General features: G+C 37.8%; 1 protein-coding gene across 1 annotated transcript in view; it reads right to left on the reverse strand.

Annotated features, from left to right (window-relative positions):
* Positions 1 to 13567: 13567 nt before the first annotated feature.
* Positions 13568 to 20622, reverse strand: part of LOC139937260 (uncharacterized) — a 40480-nt gene continuing 33425 nt past the window's right edge. Inside the window, exons 57-65 of the mRNA XM_071932359.1 lie at positions 20357 to 20428; positions 20145 to 20216; positions 19454 to 19471; positions 18951 to 19034; positions 18288 to 18456; positions 17391 to 17494; positions 16496 to 16561; positions 15853 to 16059; positions 13568 to 15148 (exon numbers count right to left, since the gene is read on the reverse strand). Coding sequence (XP_071788460.1) covers positions 14999 to 15148; positions 15853 to 16059; positions 16496 to 16561; positions 17391 to 17494; positions 18288 to 18456; positions 18951 to 19034; positions 19454 to 19471; positions 20145 to 20216; positions 20357 to 20428 — 942 coding nt within the window. The 3' untranslated portion in view covers positions 13568 to 14998. The remainder of the gene's footprint in view (positions 15149 to 15852; positions 16060 to 16495; positions 16562 to 17390; positions 17495 to 18287; positions 18457 to 18950; positions 19035 to 19453; positions 19472 to 20144; positions 20217 to 20356; positions 20429 to 20622) is intronic.

Genomic DNA, 20622 nt, shown 5'->3' on the forward strand with positions numbered 1-20622 from the left:
CATAGATTTACATTAAACTTACAGGGTTTGAAGATAATGATAGAGGAAAGCTTCCCTTCAAGTATTACTTACTGAGGTGCTGTAGTTTTTGAGAAATGAGTAAAACAATGTCATGAAAATCCGTTTGTAAATGATTAAAATAATTTTCGTCTCATGAGACGAAAATTATTTTCATTACATTGTTTTACTCATTTCCCAAAAACTACAGCACCTCAGCACGTAATATTTTCAGGGAAGCTTTCTACTATCGTTATCTTCAAACTGTGTAAGTTTAGTGTAAATCTGTGGACATTGTGTTTTTTGTCCTACAAAAGTTACATAGACCCTTTAAGACCATTAAGGTTACATTGATATAAGACCACCATTCAATAAAATTACCACGGCTGTTCTAATTTTATTTCAAAACACAAGCATAATGCACAAAATTTACACTCGGCATAACATATAAATTCTTGCATCCACCTTAGTGTGACCACAATCTGGAAAATACCAACATCAATCTTCAGTGGGAGAAGGCTTTGGAGCACTTTGTGCAGCAAAGAATCAGGAAAAACAAAATGCATCAATACAAAAGTACAATTATCCACTTAGTGAGAAAGAGAATGAAATGCCAATCAAAATGCATTAGTAACATATGAAATATATTAGTATCGTTGTTTTTAGTTCATGTGAATGTGGGACAAATTAATTGTTTCCAAACATAACATTGATTTTTGTGTATTTCTCGCTTTTTTATTTAATGTAATTTCATTAATTATTCTGTTTTATCTCCAAAGTCTTCATCACAATCAAAAGTATCATTGTGTATTTTGAATATTTTTCTTTACATGCAATTACATGGACTTCCTTTAAGCAGTCGATAAATGTGGCTGCATTTCATAGTATCAATGCAAAAATATGTGTAAAGAAATAAATTTAAAAAGTTTTTTTCAAACATGAAACAGAAAACTTAAAAATGGGGGGAGTGGGAATTCATGCAACACTGATTACACAAATTATGAAGTTTTTCTACAATGCTATGACAACATTTTAAACAAAGAAACAACAAAATTACACTATGCATGCAGATATGGCAAAATGAGCTACTTTGGAAACATGCAATGCACAAAAAAAAAAAAAAAACTGGAGAAGCAAAAAACAAAAAGTGCACAAAAAACAGAAAACATGCAAAGAAGCTTTGTAACTGGATGAGATGCTCACCCATGCATGAATGGTACAGTCTAAGATCAACCCTTTCCCTCAGAAAAATGTATGTAAATAAAGTGACATCAAACACTTTTAAAAGTTATACAAAAATCTACCCCCCCCCCAAAAAAAAAAAAATACCTTGTGATTCCTTCACAAATTTAAGACTTTTCAAAGCTCCACTCTTTTTTAAAAACAATTCTGAGGGTCGCTCCCTTATACTATGGTAAACACTTAAGGGTTGAGGGATACTTTTGAGGGGTGGAGGGGGCAAATCAGGTAGGCACCTTGAAACAGGTGAAGAAAAGTTAATGCTGTTGTCCCCCTTTTCTTTGAAAGGATTTGACCACCTTTTTAGCCACCTTGAACCCCACCCCTGGAAGTTACAAGCTAACTTGTATGTCAACTACTCTCATGCATGGTCATGCAGACTCATTGAATCCACACGGTGAAAACTAACGATGGACTGATATTATGAACAATTTGAAATCTCAGTGAGAAGAAGGAGAGAAAAAAAAGTCAGTCTCTAAAATGAAGAGTCAAGCTAACAAACATAGTTAAAGATAAAGACAAGTACATTCTGTGCTCAAAAAGATAATTGATTCTTTGATCATCTTCAATAACTATGTTTCTACATGTACAAACAAACTACGACCATAACTCTGTATTTGTTATGGACACCCCCCTGGTCCCCTAAACCAAAACCAAATTAGAAAAAGAAGCTCGCTACAAACTTGTAAGTAAATCAAATAAAGTTCAAACATGACTTTTAGTTTTTAACAACGTTTTAGTCAAGAATTTATTTCTTAACTTTCATCTTTTTTTCATGAGATACCTTAGATAAGTGAAGGTAACTGAATTTATTCATATAACTTATGTTCAAATTTCACTTCAAAAATCAGTTTGAGCACAGATTGTATGTTTTTTGAATGAAATATGAAGTTTGAAGCTAATTGTGAAATAAAGGCATTCATTCTCCGTCTCTCCATAGAAGTAATTCCCTTTAAAACCAAACTTATTTTGAAAGTTACAGCCAAGAAAGTGGCATGAGTGGTTTCTCTCGGATAAGTGTCCGCTGGTAAAGAAAAGAAAACAAATTAAAAAGCACATTTTTCATCCTTTTGTGCATTTCAAGATTTTCCAGAGCATTGCATATGAATTGATTTACTTTGGATAAAAAGAATTTGTCGCAATTTAAAAAAAAAAGTAGCCCTATGTGTTTTGAAATAAAATAACATGCAATTCAGACATGTAAGTTCAACTTCAAACTAAAACAAAGCTACACAAAAACAAATGCAAATGAACTAAAATAAAGAATAGCAGAGCTAATAACTAGCTTCCCGTGTTTATAAGTTATCCCAGTAATATTTCCTGCTTAGCTTCCAACATGTTTTCCAACCTTAATCGATACAATAGGCCTAATAAATCCTGTCTAGAACTTAAAAAAAACTTAAGAAACTTTATTTCTTCTACTTTTTCAGATTATTTGTCTAAGTCATGTTTCAAACAGTTATGGTAAAATAAATCCTCAACTATTCAAAATGTTGTATGCTGCCACTTCGTAAGAATATCAGAATTTAGAGAGGGACTATCACAATTTTCCCTACTGGGCCAAATGTTTTGCTGTATTGCAGTTTTTCACTCCATGATTGTAACCAGTATAGCATCACAGACCCCAGCACTGTGTGCCTCTCTCCTGTGATTGGCCAAGGACTCCCGCTGGGCTCCGCCTCCAACGTCCTTGATACCGTGTCAATCATGTCTAACCTGCCAGGTCATCTGAATAGGCTCCGCCCACATTGACAACTCGGCAGCACAGTGGTTTCTAGTTGGACTTGATGGGAAAACCACATGTAAAAGTGCATAGTACTGGGAGTGACCCTCTTTCTACCACTTTATTGAAGGTTCTCCAAAAATATTTTACCCCATGAATGATTTTGCTCAGAGGTTTTGGAAAAATATCAAACTTTTTCTATTTATAATCTGTCCTTTGGTTGGCCTGGCTTTCCAAGAGGTAGACATGTTTGGTTTGATGTCTAGTTAAAATGAAAGTTATTTTTCAGATTGGAAGCGCTAACTGCATAGTCATAGCATAGTATTTTTGTTTAAACTCTAATTAAAGTTGTATTAAGCCTAAACACGATAACAAATCAAGTCTAACGAATCCTTTCAGTTTGTTTAATTAAGTGCTACATCTTCAACATATCACAACTGTTAAAATGTAAACTAAGTTTTTAAAGAAATCCCAAAGAGTGTTAATAATGCAAGTATGGCAGTTTCCAGTTCCCCAAGCTGTCACAGTGGGCGCCTCAAAATCAATCATTTACTGCAAGGCTAGCAGTAAACCCAGTCCAATTTGCAGGAGTAAGCCATTTTTCACAACCTTATCCCCAGCTGTGTGTCTGACCTCAGCTGTGACCTTAGCTGAGGTCAGATGCCACATAACTTCACAAACACTCCCAAGATACTTATAATACTGCAAGTTGGCAATTTTTGCTAAATCCTACACAAGAGTCCTTGTCTGTTACTATGTGTCTGCCGCGTAACCCCCCCCCTTTCATATAAACAAAACTCTCCTTTATGAAGCTGGTCTCCCCTAGCATAGCTTTTTGTGTGTAGGATCAAACTCTTCCCAACCAAAGAAAAGAATAAATTTAATGATCAATTGCCAGAAAAATTAAATAGTAAAAGCTTTATTCTGCAGTCTTCCCTATTTTTAAGTACAAATTTCATTTAGGCTCTTCATAGAATTTTTATTAAGTAAAGATTTTGCCACTATTTCTGACTGCCTAAAAATCTGCAATCAGACCTTAATAGGAAAAATATCATGCATGTTTGGTAGTAATGTTCTCTTTTACAAATCTAAATTATTATTTAACTAAATTGAACACCGCAAGTTTCAGACAACAAATGTGCTTACAAATGATATTTTCCCAAACTTATCAAATTCATTATTTTTTCCATATTATTGAACCCACTTTGTAATTTTTTTTTTTCAAAAGTTTTCTGGATGATTGTTGTTTCTAGCCATAGAGTTTAGATTTAAACACTAAATAACAAAGCTGACTTGATACGAATGTTTATTCCTATCTAGATCGGTTGAATGAACCTGCCTTCAGCAAAAGAAAAGTCACTGGTTTTGCTCTTGCAGAGTATCAACATTACACTTTTACATTTGTAGGTAAAAAAACATGTCTTTACACTGAACAAAACATGGAATCTGCAACTTTTAACTCACAATATTGGACAAGCAGAATACTGGAACTAGTAAACTTGTAGGTAACTGTATAAAAGTCTTTTCGGACGAGTTTTGGCTCTGAAAAGAGCCGCCATACCGACACTCCTTCTAACCAAAAGAGATTTTTTAATGATTTCACCTGCAAGTTTACAATAAGTTATAGTTACTTCCTATTTAGATCCACACCATGCAAAGCTTCAAATAAAGCTACATAACATACATACAAATATGAGTTTAACAAAGTAAATTAGAGAAGACTGAACAAACAAATGGAACTTCCATTCCACAAGTCCCTACGATACTATTACAAGAAAAACTGTGGCCTTTTACACCCAAGAAACAATAGCCACCATACCACTTTAGATAACCTTTTTGCTCCTTACAATAATAATAGTTGAATAGATTCAATGTAATCCGTATAAAAGAGAGCATGGACACACAAGTGAACTTGAAAGACCATCATGCATGAGAGATATATCTCAGTCAAATTCACCCCCAAAATAAGCAAAACAAAAAAACAAAAAAAATACTTTGGGCGATTAGAGATTTTTGGTAGGGTTTTTTTTGTTTTCATGCAAAATGAAACAATACAAAGTTATCTACTTACATGATGATGCACCCTGGGCTGTTACAAAAAGTACGGCAGCTAAAAGAAGGAGCAGGCCCCAGCGATAGCTGGCTGTCTGGCCCACAAAGCTATACATGGTGTACAATCTCTGTGACCAAGAATCAATGTGGAATATCTAGCTGCCAATAACTTTCAGTGGCTGCAGGCTCGCTCAGCACTTGGTGCAGCTTGGTTTTATCTGCCTATTATGGGATGGATGGATCCACATGGCCAGACCTTCGGCCAATAGGAAGGAAGCTGTTTTTTGTGCTGAGTAGTGCATGTAGAGACACTCCCTCGGTCACACAGTACTGGCTGCATGTTGTAAGGTGACACCACAGCCCCATAGGCTCCTGCAAGCCTTCTCTTGACTGGAGTATATCTATAACACATGTTTAAAGGCATAGACAGGGCATTACTGAAATAATACAATCTTAAGTCAAGGTCCACATGATGTGGTATTTCCTTTTTGGGGTTGCTTTGTTCAACACCAAGAAACAAGCCAACAGGATCTGTGTTTCCATTGTTTATATAGTTAGGGGTCATTCATTTTGTGGATAAGTGGTAAGTTCAAGCTTTGTAAATAAGGCAAGCACACAAAAAATGACATCATGGGTGAATTTTCCCTGTTGACAACATTTTTATCACTCATTAATTTGAAGTATCAAAACACAGGGGAAACTTTGTAAAAACAATTGTCTACAAACACAGCCAATTACTTACAAATTCATTTACAAACATGATAATTTACCAGCCTGATGAACTTCTTTCATGACATTACAAATTCATTTACAAACATGATAATTTACCAGCCTGATGAACTTCTTTCATGACAAGGGAAACTGACTGTGTCAACTTTAATTGAGTTTGGGTTGAATTGAACAAAGAAAAGTTGGCTAAAGCGGGATTTGAACCTGCAACCTCCCGATAATCTAGCTCCAGTGTGGGCGGTCTCCCCACTTTGTAAATTTCTTTGTGTGGTGGTGCCAGTCAGAAGCAATACAACCTGTAACTGCCATAACAGCCAGGGATCTAGCCACAGTTTATGATACAACTTTGTAAGCGGCAGGAAAGGAATCACCTTAAAGAGATGCAACATTTTATTTCAGAAATCAAGTAATAAACCATAAGGGAAACTGACTAGGTTAATTTGAAAAACAAATTAAAAAAAACTGGCTTTTATAGAAAAGTTTACATTATTCTGGGTTGAGCAAAGACTTTGGGTTGAACAAAGAAAAAGTTGACAAGAGCGGGATCTGAACCAGCGACCACCTAAGTAGTTTAAATAAACCATGGAGCAAGAATAAAACATGGGCCTGGCTAATCCCCATGTGACAAACATCAAATCCATACTTCAAAAAAGTAGATTGACAAATTTCTCTTTCTAAGATCAGCTTTAGACTTGTGAACAAACCGTTAAATGTTTGTAGCAGCAATGGCTCTGACGCAACTACTCAGCTCTCCAAAAACAGCTGACTCTCAACAACTGCCCGAAATGGTTAGAGCAGAAGTCTCACAGGAGAAGCAGTTTTACAACTGTTGGTCGCGTACAGGCTGTTACCCTACCACCGCAACAAACATTTTACGACTTGGCAACAAATCTAAACTTCAACTTGACTTTTTACCTGGCACTCCTCTCTTTAATCAGACCTCATTGTTTCTTCAAAGGACATACTTCACATGGGTGCCTGATTTTGTGTCTGTTTAATAATTACATAAAAACAACACATTGCATCATGATTTTTATATAAAGCTTGATCAATATATTGCATAGAAACATGAGTGATGATATCATTGAAATAAATGGTAAGCATTTCACAGCTACTTTCACAGCTTCTTAGGCCTTTAAAGTTCAGTCATTCTGGGTGTACTGAAAGGGACTTGCAGCGCCCAAATGCTATCCCTTGATCCGATGTGCTATCATGCAATGCGCCCTCTGTTGCCATAGTCCTGTTTAGGAAAAGACATTCCACTCAATCTAGCAACATGGCTTTTGGCACACATAAGATGAGAGCGAAATTGCAAAACATTGTAAGGTCAAAGCCTTCCACACAGTTTAACACAAGGACACCTGGGGTCGATTTCACAAAGAGTTAGAACTAGTCCTAACTTAGGACTAGTCCTAGGATATATTGAAAACGTATGGCTAGTCCAAAGTTAGGACGAGTAACTGGTCCTAACTCGAGATAAGACTAGTCCTAACTCTTTGTGAAATCCACACCTGGACTAATATTGGGAGTGTGAGACTTTAAACATGGTGTGTTATTCATCAGTTTTCAAACAGCCCAAACTTGCAAAATATAACATAATAAAATAAAACAAATTACCAGCCAGAATACCATAGTTTTCATTGCTGGGACTGGTACCCTGATCATTTCTTGCTTAGCGAGCCAAGAAATTTGCTCAGCAGAGTGTTCTGATTAAAGGCTTTATGAAATCAGGCCCTGGGGTCGATTTCACATAGCAATAAAAAAAAATCATCACAAATCAAATTATCAGTATAATTACCATAGTGATTTGTTTTGTGACAGATTACACTTTACTCAGCCACTACGATTGATTTGCAGTTAAGATCAATCTTATTTTAGCCCTTTGTGAAATCTCTCACCTGAGCTCAGGTTTGTAGAGTTTGGTTGGATTGGTTGAAATATTGCAGGGCATTGTGTGAGACTTTTTTTTTAAAGTTTCACAAAAAGACTCACACAAAAATGTTAAACTTCAAGTGCAAGCATCATGCCCTGCCCAAGGGCAAGCGTCATGCCCTGCCCCAATGGCTAGCTTCATGCCCTGGGCATGCTAGCCCTTTCATCATCTCATGCCCACAGGCTAGTGTCATCTGCCCAAAGGGCTAGCATCATGCTCTGCCCTGAGGGCTTGCATCATGCCCTGCCACACAGGCTATCATCATGCCCTGCCCCAAGGGCAATCATCATTTCCTGTCCCATGGGCAAGCATCATGTCCTTCCCCATGGGCTACATGGGCTATCATGTCTTTTCCCAAAGGCTATCATGTCCTACCCCAAGGGCAAGCATCGTGTCTTGCCCCAAGGGCTAGCATAATGACTTGCCCCAAGGGCTATCATGACTTGCCCCAAGGGCTATCATGTCCTACCCCAAGGGCAAGCATCATGTCTTGCCCCAAGGGCTAGCATAATGACTTGCCCCAAGGGCTATCATGACTTGCCCCAAGGGCTATCATGTCCTGCCCCAAGGGCAAGCATCATGCCCTGCCCCGAGAGCTGGCATTATGACTTGCCCCAAGGGCTATCATGACTTGCCCCAAGGGCTATCATGTCCTACCCCAAGGGCAAGCATCATGCCCTGCCCCGAGAGCTGGCATTATGCCTCAAAACCATTTCAAACTAGAAACTCTCATGAATGTAGACTACTTTATCATTTATTTCTGTCCATACAATAGTCATCAGACAGGGATATTTGCTCCCTTGGTATCTTTTCCCCATTAATATTGGATCTGGTCAGATTTCTAGAAGCAAATCCTATTCTTCGTGTCGAGGAGTCAAAGGTAGGACTGAATCAAAAGAATAACCTTGCTCAATTTCAAAAAGCACTAAGATTTTACTTTTCAGATGAGTTGTCAGTATTGCCATAGTTTTTGTTGTATTGTGTTTTTGTTGTATCAAATTTATCAATTGTAATTGTTTAGAGTGATCTTAACTATGAATTAAAGGAACACGTTGCCTTGGATCGGACGAGTTGGTCAAAACAAAAGCGTTTGTAACCGTTTTTTATAAAATGCATATGGTTGGAAAGATGTTTTAAAAGTAGAATACAATGATCCACACAAGTTTGCCTCGAAATTGCGTGGTTTTCCTTCTACTGTGCGAACAAACATGGTCGGCCATTTATGGGAGTCAAAATTTTGACCCCCATAAATGGCCGACGTGTAAGTCGACGAGATAAAAGGAAAACCACGCAATTTCGAGGCATGTTTGTGTGGATCATTGTATTCTACTTTTACAACATCTTTCTACCCATATGCATTTTATAAAAAACGGTTACAAACGCTTTTCAAAGACCAACTCGACCGATCCAAGGCAACGTGTTCCTTTAATAGCCATCAGCTGGTTACTGGCCAGCTTGTGTTGGTATAACAAAGAGCTAAGATTCATCTTAAACTGTGAATCAATCTTAATTGTTAGCAAGGTCTGATGTCACACTGCAAATCACTATGGTAATGCTGGCACTCACCCATCTTAAGATGAATCGTAGTGCTTATGCTACTCTCACACTAGGGAGAATATGCTAGCGAATGTGCTTACGAACAGAAATATTGAACAGTCACTCAAACTTCGCCACATTTGCAACAAATTCACTACGTTCACAAGTCATTCTCCACCTCCTTATACGAAAATCCGTCACTTTATGCTGCTCTCACATGGCGAATATGCCAGCGAATATGCTATCGGATTTGACAATCGCTCAAGCTTCGCAACATTCGCCGTATCTTTGTAAGCGTTGGTAACAAATTCAGAAACTTCACAAATTATTCCCCACCTCCGTACGAAGATCGCTCAATTTTCAGCGAATGTTGCAAAGACGGTCATTCGGGGTGGTTTTCGTAAGCATTGTTAACGTTGGTAAAGCGTGCATAAGCGTTCGTATAGGCATTGGCAAGTGTTGGTAAGCATTCGTAATATATTGGTAAGGAGAGGGCCGACCGATCAATTCTTTCGAGAACCACCAAGTTACTCAAACCAGATATTCACATGGTGTTTAATACAGCAAAACTCTCTCTTAGTTACACTTCCAGCATGCAAATCCTACACTACTCATATAACTTTTCCTTGTTCCTCTAAAATATTTTCTAAATTGTGATATTTGGAGTTCAAGTAAGACTCCAGGGGGAATTAGGCACCAGACTGCATCAATTGTAGGATATTGTGCTGACTGTGTACTTGTGGGACTATGCTTCTGACCTTTGGCCACGCCATGCCACTATTTGCAAGAACGCTACAGCAGTACCACCTCTCTCTAATTGAAAAAACAGTCAGTACGATATGTTGTCCCAGTTAGAACCGACCTAGTCAAAGCCTCAACAGTCAAGGTCATCAATGTGCTGAAGATAGCTGATCATGTAAAAGTCTCAAGGAAACTGTTTCTTTGAGGGTTCTTCAAGAGATTAGCCTAACTTTCAATGATAAATTCACTTTAAAACATAAAAAATCTACTCGATAACACTTAACTCACCCCTTGCCCCACAAACAACAACCAATAAACAAAACATCAAGAAATCCTTTACAACGTATGAAATTTTTCAAAATGAACAAAAACAATTCTGTACCATCTATCTACACTTTATTGTTTTATTAACTTTGGTTTATAAAACATGGCTCTGCGATTTTTATTTCCATATTTTCACTGCTTCCTTATCTGGCTTAAAATTTTCTAAAAAAAGCACCTTTTTCTTTATGCATCCATACGACATATGAAGCCATCTTCAGTTGCATGAAGAACCAAGTGCGCACGCGCAAACTCACAGACTCTAGGTCGCACAGTGTTTGTATAATAAGGTGTCGGTGATTATGACATGTACGAGGTGTTGTTATAAATTACAGAAGGCCTACCCCAGGTTCGCCTTTTGAAGTCCCCTTCATTCAAACTCCTTCTTATTTCCTTCCTCCTAGAGCCAGTAACTGGGGGCACTGTATTCCTTTTTACAAAATTTTGACATTATCGGCCATAGACCCAGTAGCTAGCTGGGGCGCTGTATTCCCCTTTTCTAAATTTTGACATTATCAGTCATAGCCTACTGACATTTAATATCACTGATAATGTCAAAATTAAAAAAAAAATTAATACAGCGCCCCAGCTGGGTCTACCTTCCTCCTATTGGGATATAATGTAACCCTAACCCTCCCAATGGCGGGAGGAGGGTTACGCTATCGCAACTACCTTCCTCCATGTTTCAATCAATCAATTAAACCTGCGGAAAAGTTTCTGTATGGCGCCACCACTTCGATATGAAATAATAGTAGTATCTAATTTACCTCAATGAGATTCAGATAACCTATCCCTTTTTGTAAAAATTAGTGAAAACGTGGTGGCGCCATGGAAAGTTATCCAAACCTACCCACATGACTTTTGTAAAGAAATACCCTGACAGCACTGATATACACATAATGAATGTTTATGAGTGCAATGGTGCGAATATGTTCATGAGTTGAAAGATGGAATGTTCTATTCAACGAGGCGGAGCCGAGTTGAATGGAACATTCCAGCTTTCAACGAATGAACATATTCGCACCATTGCACGAATGAAAAACATTCATTATTTGTTTTATATAACATCCAAGTAGATCTTTGTCATTTTGATTGAAAGATACAACTTTCAAAACAAACAAAGCGTAGGCCTCCAATTTTTAATTGTAGAAGACGAATGCTAGTAATTTTACTAATATGCCTTGCTGCGTTACCAACGACACGCGCACGCAGTGATGTTTTTACTCAGCTTTTTCGTTGCCAGCGTGCAATGGTACTTTTTTGGATGGAACGAAAAAGCACGGTGAGTGACTCAGCGTGCAATGGTACTTTTATTTGCTATCACGTGACGGACAATCCTCCAATCAAATGGCAAGGATCTGCTTGGGTGTTATATAATAAGTGATATGCACATGAACACCTCAACAAAATATTGTAATGATTTTGTACCCATGGTCGGATCGGGGGTAGTTGCGTGCTACTTCTAGAAACTATCCCCTGCGTGAGCCTTATAGTTTCTAGAAGTAGTTGCGTGCTACTTCCAGAAACTATAATAATCATTAATATAAGGATGCACCTTATTTTCTAGAATGAGCTCTAGAGTCTAGTTGCGTGCTTGACAAGTATTAATAATTAAGCTGGTTGTGAGGGCAGGGGGGGGGGGGGTAATTGTACGAAGTATTGGACAAAAACTGGGGGGTGGGGGTTGACGTGATTGGATTGGGTACACTGTACTAAAGCCGGCCATGTGACTGATCATGATGTAGCTTTACTTACCGAACTTCAAATTCATACGATCATGTGTTGAGATCATCCTTGGGTTGAAAGAAGAACTCCGGCAAATTCCAAAACAAAATAGGACATTTATTAAATAAACTGCTATTCAAAAGCGTGTTCAAATCAATCATAAAGATTACAGTGGTGTTGTAGAAAGAATCTTGTCATGACTCATGAATGAGTAGAGCTTAGTTAATGAGAGGTCAACTATAAACGTTACAATTTTTAAATAGTGCATTTTCGTACGAAGCGACAGGATGAGATTGAGAGCAGGAAAAATACAAAATGTGGAACAAGAAATGAGCGCCACCAACCAAGCACGGATGTTTAACCCATGCAGTAAGACGGGGGAGGGGCGGGGGCAGCAGGCGTTCCACCGGGTATGCAGCTCGCTGACAACTTGTAACGCTAGTGTCACTACCCTCCTAATTAAATGCATGACGAGGTACTCAAATTAAAATTCGTTGTGGATTGTACAAAATGGTCGTCCGTCAAACTCCGCCAGCATAGACACCAATTTCACGTCACCAGCCCCCCCCCCGCCTGATCGGTTGGCCAATCAGTGACGACTCTCCGATAAACCCTTAACTTTTCAGCCAATGAATGCAGACTATCCGCCGTAGACTAGAGAGGGCGGAAGATTTTGTTAGGCGGGAAGGAAAACACTTTATGCCAGCCACTTTCTACCAAAATCGTCAGTCCTTCCAAGAACATGGAACAAGATTATTTTGTTCCTTCTGCTGGCCATGATCGATCCAAAAGTGTGTGATAAAGTTCAGTTATTGCATTTGGGGATTTTCTTCTTCTATATATAAGGCATATACTTTCCCAAACATTAACAACCAAATATAATGGCTTTCTAATACTACTTTTTCGAACGGATATTTCTTGGGCCATACGAGCTGCTTTGCATCTGTCTTAAACCCCACTTTTACTTAAATTGTTTTGGGATGTTTTCCTCTGTTGCAGGCATGATATTGGTCCTTTGATTTGATGAATAAAGTAGAAACATTTTATTTCGTACAAGGGCTGACTTCTAAGTACAAATGGTGTAGGTTTTAATACACCTTTCAGGCCTTATTGAAAACAATTTTATGAAGGGGAAAAAAAGAAATGGAAAACAGACCTTTAAGTCTGTAGTAAGATCATCATGCCTGTAATATTGTGACAATTTACCAGTAAACCCTTTGGAAACATTGAAGGAAAATTAACAATTATGACTTGAGTACAAGTCATAAATTGTATGACTTGTATACCATAATTAAGACTGAGCACCACAAGTCCTAATTATGAGATCTAAGTCATAATTTTGACTTTCCCTTTAATTGGGGGGGGGGGGATTCCGCTCCAAACAAATAACAGTTTTGATGCATATTAAAATTGCCTTGCCAACCCCCACAAGTTTCAAACTTCTTAGCACTTTTGCCTGTGAACATATTTTTGGGCCAGATTTGGGTAGAGTGGAGTGAGTTTGATCATAAAGACAAGGTTCAGAGGGTGAAGCAAGAAACACGAACAAAGTAGAATCACGTGGAGTGAGAGTTTGTACTATCTGCAAGCAAGCGCTAGCTGGGCAGTGTATTCATGCAACTGAAAAATCATAATCTTTTTGTACAAATATTTTATATATATTTGGATACTAAACCAATTTCACTTCCTCCAACAGGCTGAGAGGTTGGTAACTTGCACAATGGGATACTAGCGAGGCAACTTGCTGTGGCAAGAAATCACTATAGAAGAACAAAGAATTGGTTCACATTTTACCCAACAAATTACAGCTATTTTGACAATGGGTCTTGCATTGTTAATACCCCTTTGTGCATGTTTATCAACGCCCTCTAGTGGAAGAAGGAGATAAATCAGAAGAGAACCGAGAAATGAAAAAGGCAACTTTCAGACAACTGTTTTTTTTTTTTTAGAAGCACCAAGTCTTTCCCATGGAAGACATTTGCACGATGTATATTTAACCTTTTCAAAATGCAGCAATATTTTTTCATTACTTTTTTAAATTTACAGGGATTAACCCCTTGTATAAACAAACATGCATGATTTTGTCCTAAACACTAAATTGGAAAGTGTGATCACAATTATACTGGTAGATTATACAATGGTTACTTGTTATAAAAATATATAGATTACTACAATTTTTGTTTATGAATGTAGAAAACTTTCTCAAGGGTCGACCTGAGTCAGCATGGTTGCTTCAATTTTAAGTATTTTGTTTTTTAAAAAGAAACTTTTAAGACTTTTTTTTTCAGTTGGACAAATACAGTTGGCAAGATTGTGACACTTTGGACCTGTGCTTTGGAATCAATCAACGAAACTTCAAACTTTGATGGATACCATTTCAGATAAAATTCTTTCCTTCTGGACAAAATTTCAAAGCACACGTCATTTATTTACTAAAATAACCACTCTACATCTAAACACACCTCATAAAATGCAAAATTGTAGAAAGTATTTCAAATTTTATATTGTTACCCACAGCAACTGGCTTTAATAGTTACAAAATATAACATTTTTGTTTGATTTTACTTCAGTACTTTCTGTGCCTGCAGTCAATGCGAGGAAACTGATATACATAAAGTAGTCTGTTTCTAATGCAATCTATTTGAATGGAATAGTGTGTTGTTGTGTTTTAATCTACAAATGTTATGGTTTTTTTTTAAAGCTCAAGTAGGACATGCATTGAGACACTGAATACTTAAAAACAAACATTTACTTAAAGCACCATTGGAAATGCACATCAATAAAAAAAGTATTTTTTTTATGAAAATGAGGCAGTCTACTTTGCTTATTTCTACTTTTTAAGGAGGTCATTTAATAAGACAATGCATTCTCTAGAACGGGGTTTTTAAAAAAAGACAGACAGAAAAAAATGGCTACTTGATGAATGCTAGCACTGAGACATGTTTAATATTTAGAGAAGTTACTATATTCACACAAGAGTCAATGTTATTGGTTAAGACTGTTTAGACGAAGCATACTGGCTCAATTTCCCAAGTAAACTTTTGGTCAACACCGCCGATATCGCCTGCGGCAACGTCGATGATCGGTAGACGGCTGCTTCTTGTTGTGGATTCATAACCAACTCTTGTCTGGTGCCATTCACCATCTCTTACCTGGTACGGAAAAAAAGAAAGAAAAAAACGGTTAAAAACAGTGTCGCAGAAAAACATAAAAATTATCAAAATCAAGACTTTCTGAGACTGCACAGCATTACTTATGAATTTCAATTGTATCAGGTAATATTACATCAACTTTCCTGGTGTGGAAATAAGGTAAACAGTTGAAATGAGTGTCTCTGATGAACCTACACATTAAACATCTTCCATACAAATTGAGCCAAGTCAGACTTTCCCAAACTGAAGAGCAAATTCTGGGCTTTGAAAGCAAAACTCTCCAATAGTAAAAGTACATCAATTTTGTTGCAACATTGGCCTTTAAAAACAGTTTCAAAAAAGGAAATAGCACAAGGCTTTCAAGTGTTTAAACAACAAACTGGAGATTATGAGATATCAAATAACATTATTCGGAATTTGCGCGCATTTTCAAGAAAAAGTTATTCATCTGCTGTATTGGCTGCTGTGTGAATAATAATTAAGTCTCTTTTAACTCAATCATTCCATTAAAACAGACAAAGAAGGCCCCTTCCATGAACTGCCATCACTGGGCCAAACACTGGGTATGTTCATGTATGTACGCGCCACACGCACAACTTTCAGCTGATGGAATGTCTTCCTTTGACCTCAGTGAGGGCGTTGTTTAAGCTTGCGACATAATATGCAAGGGGGTCTTATTGAATAAGGTAGACATAGAAACTTACTGTGCATTCGTCACTGATCACATCGTACTGGTTCTTTCCTTCTTCGTTCGTCAGCTCAACGTCGATGCTGGTGAGGAGCTTGAGAGATCTCTTGGCATCACCGAGGGCGATGGAGTTCTTGCAGTTGTAGGTGATGGTCTGTGAGACGTTGGTGGTTAGGAGGCGGAGGAAGGTAAGCTGGGAGGCATCGGTGATGTTGTACTCGATCTGAATTTCAGGGAAAAAAGGAAAGACAAAAAAAAAACAAGGACAAATTAGTTATGAATAAGTATCGAAAGGATTTCTATCTCAATTGATTCCAGCAAAAAATAGTTAATGGTCTGATGTTTTCGACCCTATCAGAGGCTTAATCAAAGGCTTAAATTTATTTTTATTTCAGATGATTAAAGTTGCAAAAAGAATGCAATTTTGCAATCTCTCAGATAGCAATTGTTACTTTTGTGTTTGTGGATATAAAAATACCCTTTTTTGGTGAATCAGATAAGATAATTACCAGTGATAACTTGGTTTAACCAGATGATAAAGTTATAAATAATAAATTTGTTTTAACTTGGTTTAACCGGATTTGACCAGTTATAAATGATCGCTCAGTTAAAGCAGACCTATTTGACTGTCAAGAAAAACATTGAATAAAACTACTTACAACTTTGCCGTCATTGAGGGTGCTCAAGTAGACGCTCTTAGATGTACCACTGTAGACAGTGTTGTACTGAAAGATAAAGAGGACCAAACGGTTAATAAAAATGTTTGTTCGCAAGCCTTAAAAAACACATCATTCTGAAACAGTGTCTTGTTTACTTTTTTAACTGCAATACTCTCTGCAGGGAACAGACAATTTGTGCAAAGTGCCTTAGAGCTTGTTTTTTCCATGAATGTTGGCGCTTTGTAAATACTGTACTATTAAACTTATTACTATTATTATAAAATGAGCGCACACTACTGTTACCTGGCATTGCCCTGCACCCTAGAGAAGACAAGACAAATTGTAGAACACAATTTTGCATGAAGTGAAATGTATCAGCAAGACTTCATTTCTTTGTTCTTTTGTTTGCCTCATGGTTCAGTTTAAGATGAGCTTGGTAATGGTCTAAGCAACATGCAATCTCACAATACAAATTGGAGATAAAGTATGGCCGGGTCCGAATTGGTGGCTACGGCTGCGGCTACGACCGTTGCCAGGGGTGTTGCCAAGGGCGTCCTATACTTCAATGCACGACGACACAGCGATCCGGCCCTACACTGCTAAAAACGGTATTCTTGAAACAAGAAAAACATCTTATTTTGATAATATACTTCTTGTGTCACTCCTTAGAAACTTTTTCTAGGGAGTGACACAAGAAGTATTTTCTCAAAATAAGATGTTTTTCTTATTTTAAGAATACCATTTTTAGCAGTGTAGCCATAGCCGTAGACGCCACTTCGGATACGGCCTAATTTCAAGATAAATCTGAGTTCCTCGTTAAAACCGCGCTTCAAGAGGGGCATTTGCTCAGATATAGGGGTAGGAGGGGAGGGGGGGGGAGGCATTGGTTAGTTACCTCAACATCCTTAGCCTCAATGCAAGTCTCGTCGGTCTCCTTGATACATTGAGCCATGAAGGCATCAAGAGCGCTTCCCTGGTTGGGGTCGATGTAGTAGTGTCCTGTATTTAAAAAAAAAACCAAGAATTAGTATTAATAATCATAATAATAATATTCATTTCTTATAAAGCACTTATCACATCCAAGGGTGTCTCAAAGCGCTGATTTTTTTTTCTACAGGATATGCGACCCATTCATTTAGATAGCACAATGTAGTGGTTCACAAGGTGTGTGGTGCAGTCTGCAGCCAACCACACCAGAAAACACCAGGGTGAACCCCTCCTCTTACTGATAAGTGAGCTGCCGTCGATTTAGAAAAAGAGTTAGGACTCGTCATATCTCAAGTTAGAATGAGTAACTTGTCCTAACTTAGGATTAATCTTAAGGTCTGCATGCTACAGTGCAGGGTTGGGACTCGTCCTCAGTCCTAAGATTATTCCTAAGTAATAGGAAGAGTTTTTTTGAAATCGACGGCAGGGTTCTTTACGTGTCAAGATTGGGACCCAAAACCACACTCTACTGGGTCCAACTTCATAGAGCTGTTAAGCACAAAAATTTGCTTAGCATGAAATTTCTTCCTTGATAACAGGTTTACCAACCAAATTTCCATGTGATTTTCAGAATAAGCAAACAAAAGCTGAATACCAGTAACAAGCACTATGTAAATAGAAATTTGGCTGGTAATCCTGTTTTTATCAGGGAAGAAATTTCATGCTTAGCAAATTTTTGTGTGCTTAGCAGCTCTATGAAATTGGGCCCTGATCAGAAAAGCAGAGTAAACTGTACCAAGATATGATTCCTGCACAGGGGTGGACAGTGAAAGGGGGAGAAGGGGGGGGGGGGGGGGTTACCCACCAGTTGGGAAAGTTGGGTTGCACATGAAGAGATCCTTGCAGGTACGTGCTGGGTTGCCCTTGGTGCCGTCAGGTGAGCGGATGCTGTTGATCTGTTTGTCGAGTGAGGCAAGTGCGCTCCTGATCTCGGTGTTATCCATGGGCTTGCCCTTGACTGGCTTGTCTCCGTACTGCAGTAATTAAACAACAGAATCTTGTTTAGTATTCATGACCCAACACTTCACTTCTTTTGTTGTATTTTTAAGTTCAGACAATTTATTATGCTCAAGAGACTACACATTTGTGGAGTCATGGGTGCTTCTTACGTTTTTTTTTGTTGACAGAGAAAGTGAAAGAAGAGTTCATGTTGAAGTTTGTTTGCACAACTAGTTCAAAGCCCACACATCACACAAATGAACAACTCTAGGAATTGACTCCCCCTCAGTTAAGTGGAATAGTCCAGTCTAGGATACCAAGAATTTTGACTCCCCAGGAACCCAGGACATTGCACTTCAGAACACAATGAAATCAAGAACATTTGGAGAGTAATAGTGTTGGTTCTCACACTTGCAAGTTTTTTACAAATGTGAACTTTTCCAAATGCGAATTAAAATGTTTGCTAGAACTAACCCAGTAAATCACAATGAGTATAAGATTCAATGAATGAAAGCTTTTGAATACTTACATATCCACCATAGCTACCGTATGGGTCGCTTGCTCCCTTTCCTGCGCTGGCGGCGTATGGGTATGAGAGTCCGTAGCTAGCTTGCTGTTGGGAAGAAAGAATGAACAAGAGATGAAGCATAGCAGTGTGTGGTTATTATGAATACCAAAAGCTAGTTTCTTCTCGTGGGTTTATTTTGTTATACGAAATCTCCATGTAGTTTAAATAGATTACTGCAGCTATTTTGCTTGACTTTTGTTCAAAGAAATTGTTGTTAGAGAAAACTGTACAAAATGTTTTCTCTTTAGACATTCTTGTTAAATTGTAAGTGACAAAAACTTACTTATGTTTTTTTTTTTACTGAAAACATTGAATGAAAAGAAAGATTTTTTTTTACCTTTAAAACCACTTTGTATGTTTACTGATAAATGGCTGAATTCAATTAAAGTTGTGAGATTATCTGAGTCTTTAAAAGAGTAAAAATTACTTTTTTGAGTCAAATCAAAATGAAAGTTTTCACTTACCACCTCTCCTGGGGGTCCCTGTTATGAAAGAGAACAAGAAAACATGAAAATGTGTTAATAAAAATCTCAATTTATTGTACACATATTCTCTAATTCCAAGTTAGAAATGTGCTTACTATAGCTACATATCATGTAAAAAGGTTGATATTAATTTTCAGGTGGTAGATGGATAGCGCTGCTAAAACCACAAGCACAAAAAATCCATGCCAACCATTCGGTGCTTACTTTATGAAAATGAGTGACGCAACAATGCAAATCCCTAGAAACGCGCAAGCCAACTGCCTAATTTTCTTGCTAACCTGCGAAATACGCTTACGCTTAAGCAAATTTGTCTGTAAGCGGCACTATGAAATTAGCCCAAAGTCTCTTGAATTGTGTCTAGATGATACATTTCGTTTTGTGTTCAGTTGATTCTTAATGTGTGGGAGCAATCACTCTATGGTTTCCCAGCATGTCCAGGTTTTTCTGTTTGTCTATTCTTATAAGTATCCATTATGTGTTTTATATTGATTGAGTTATTACTTCCTGTACATCATACTTATTAGGGCGCCATTTCAAACTCCTTACGCAAGTATGTATTTTGATGACATTTTTGTGAAGTTTACTTTTTTGTCAAGGCCCTGGGAGCATTGTATATGTAATGGATTTATATACATGTCTTTGTATTAATATTCTACTTCTTCCAACTTACTGGGGGTCCTGGGGGTCCAGCAGGTCCAGCGGGTCCAGATGGTCCATCAGATCCACGTGGTCCACGGGGTCCCTATTCATAAAGGCAAACAATCATAAAAGTATTAGATTCAGACTTTTGGGTGTTTTCAATCACTACAAAATAATAAAAATAACAAACAAAAATGCTTTCACCGAGCAGTTCAAGAAATGAAGATAAAGAAATTATCTTACATCTTGTCCATCAAATCCACGGGGTCCAGCAACACCATCCTTTCCATTGTTTCCACGCTGTCCTGGGGGTCCCTGAATAAGAATGAAATGAGAGAAAGAGGCAGTTAACTTCCAATGTTACCCTTTTTTTAGACGTTTCATCTGACAAGTTTTCAAGTAATCTGCTGCTAGTTTAAAGATTCACTTACAGACAAAACCCAAGATGAAACACTGTGTTGAAATAGTTTACCTGGTAAAGTAGGATAGCTCACAGGGAAGGGGCTTTA

The sequence above is a fragment of the Asterias amurensis genome, chromosome 5, assembly GCF_032118995.1.
Source record: "Asterias amurensis chromosome 5, ASM3211899v1".
Classification (NCBI taxonomy): domain Eukaryota; kingdom Metazoa; phylum Echinodermata; class Asteroidea; order Forcipulatida; family Asteriidae; genus Asterias; species Asterias amurensis.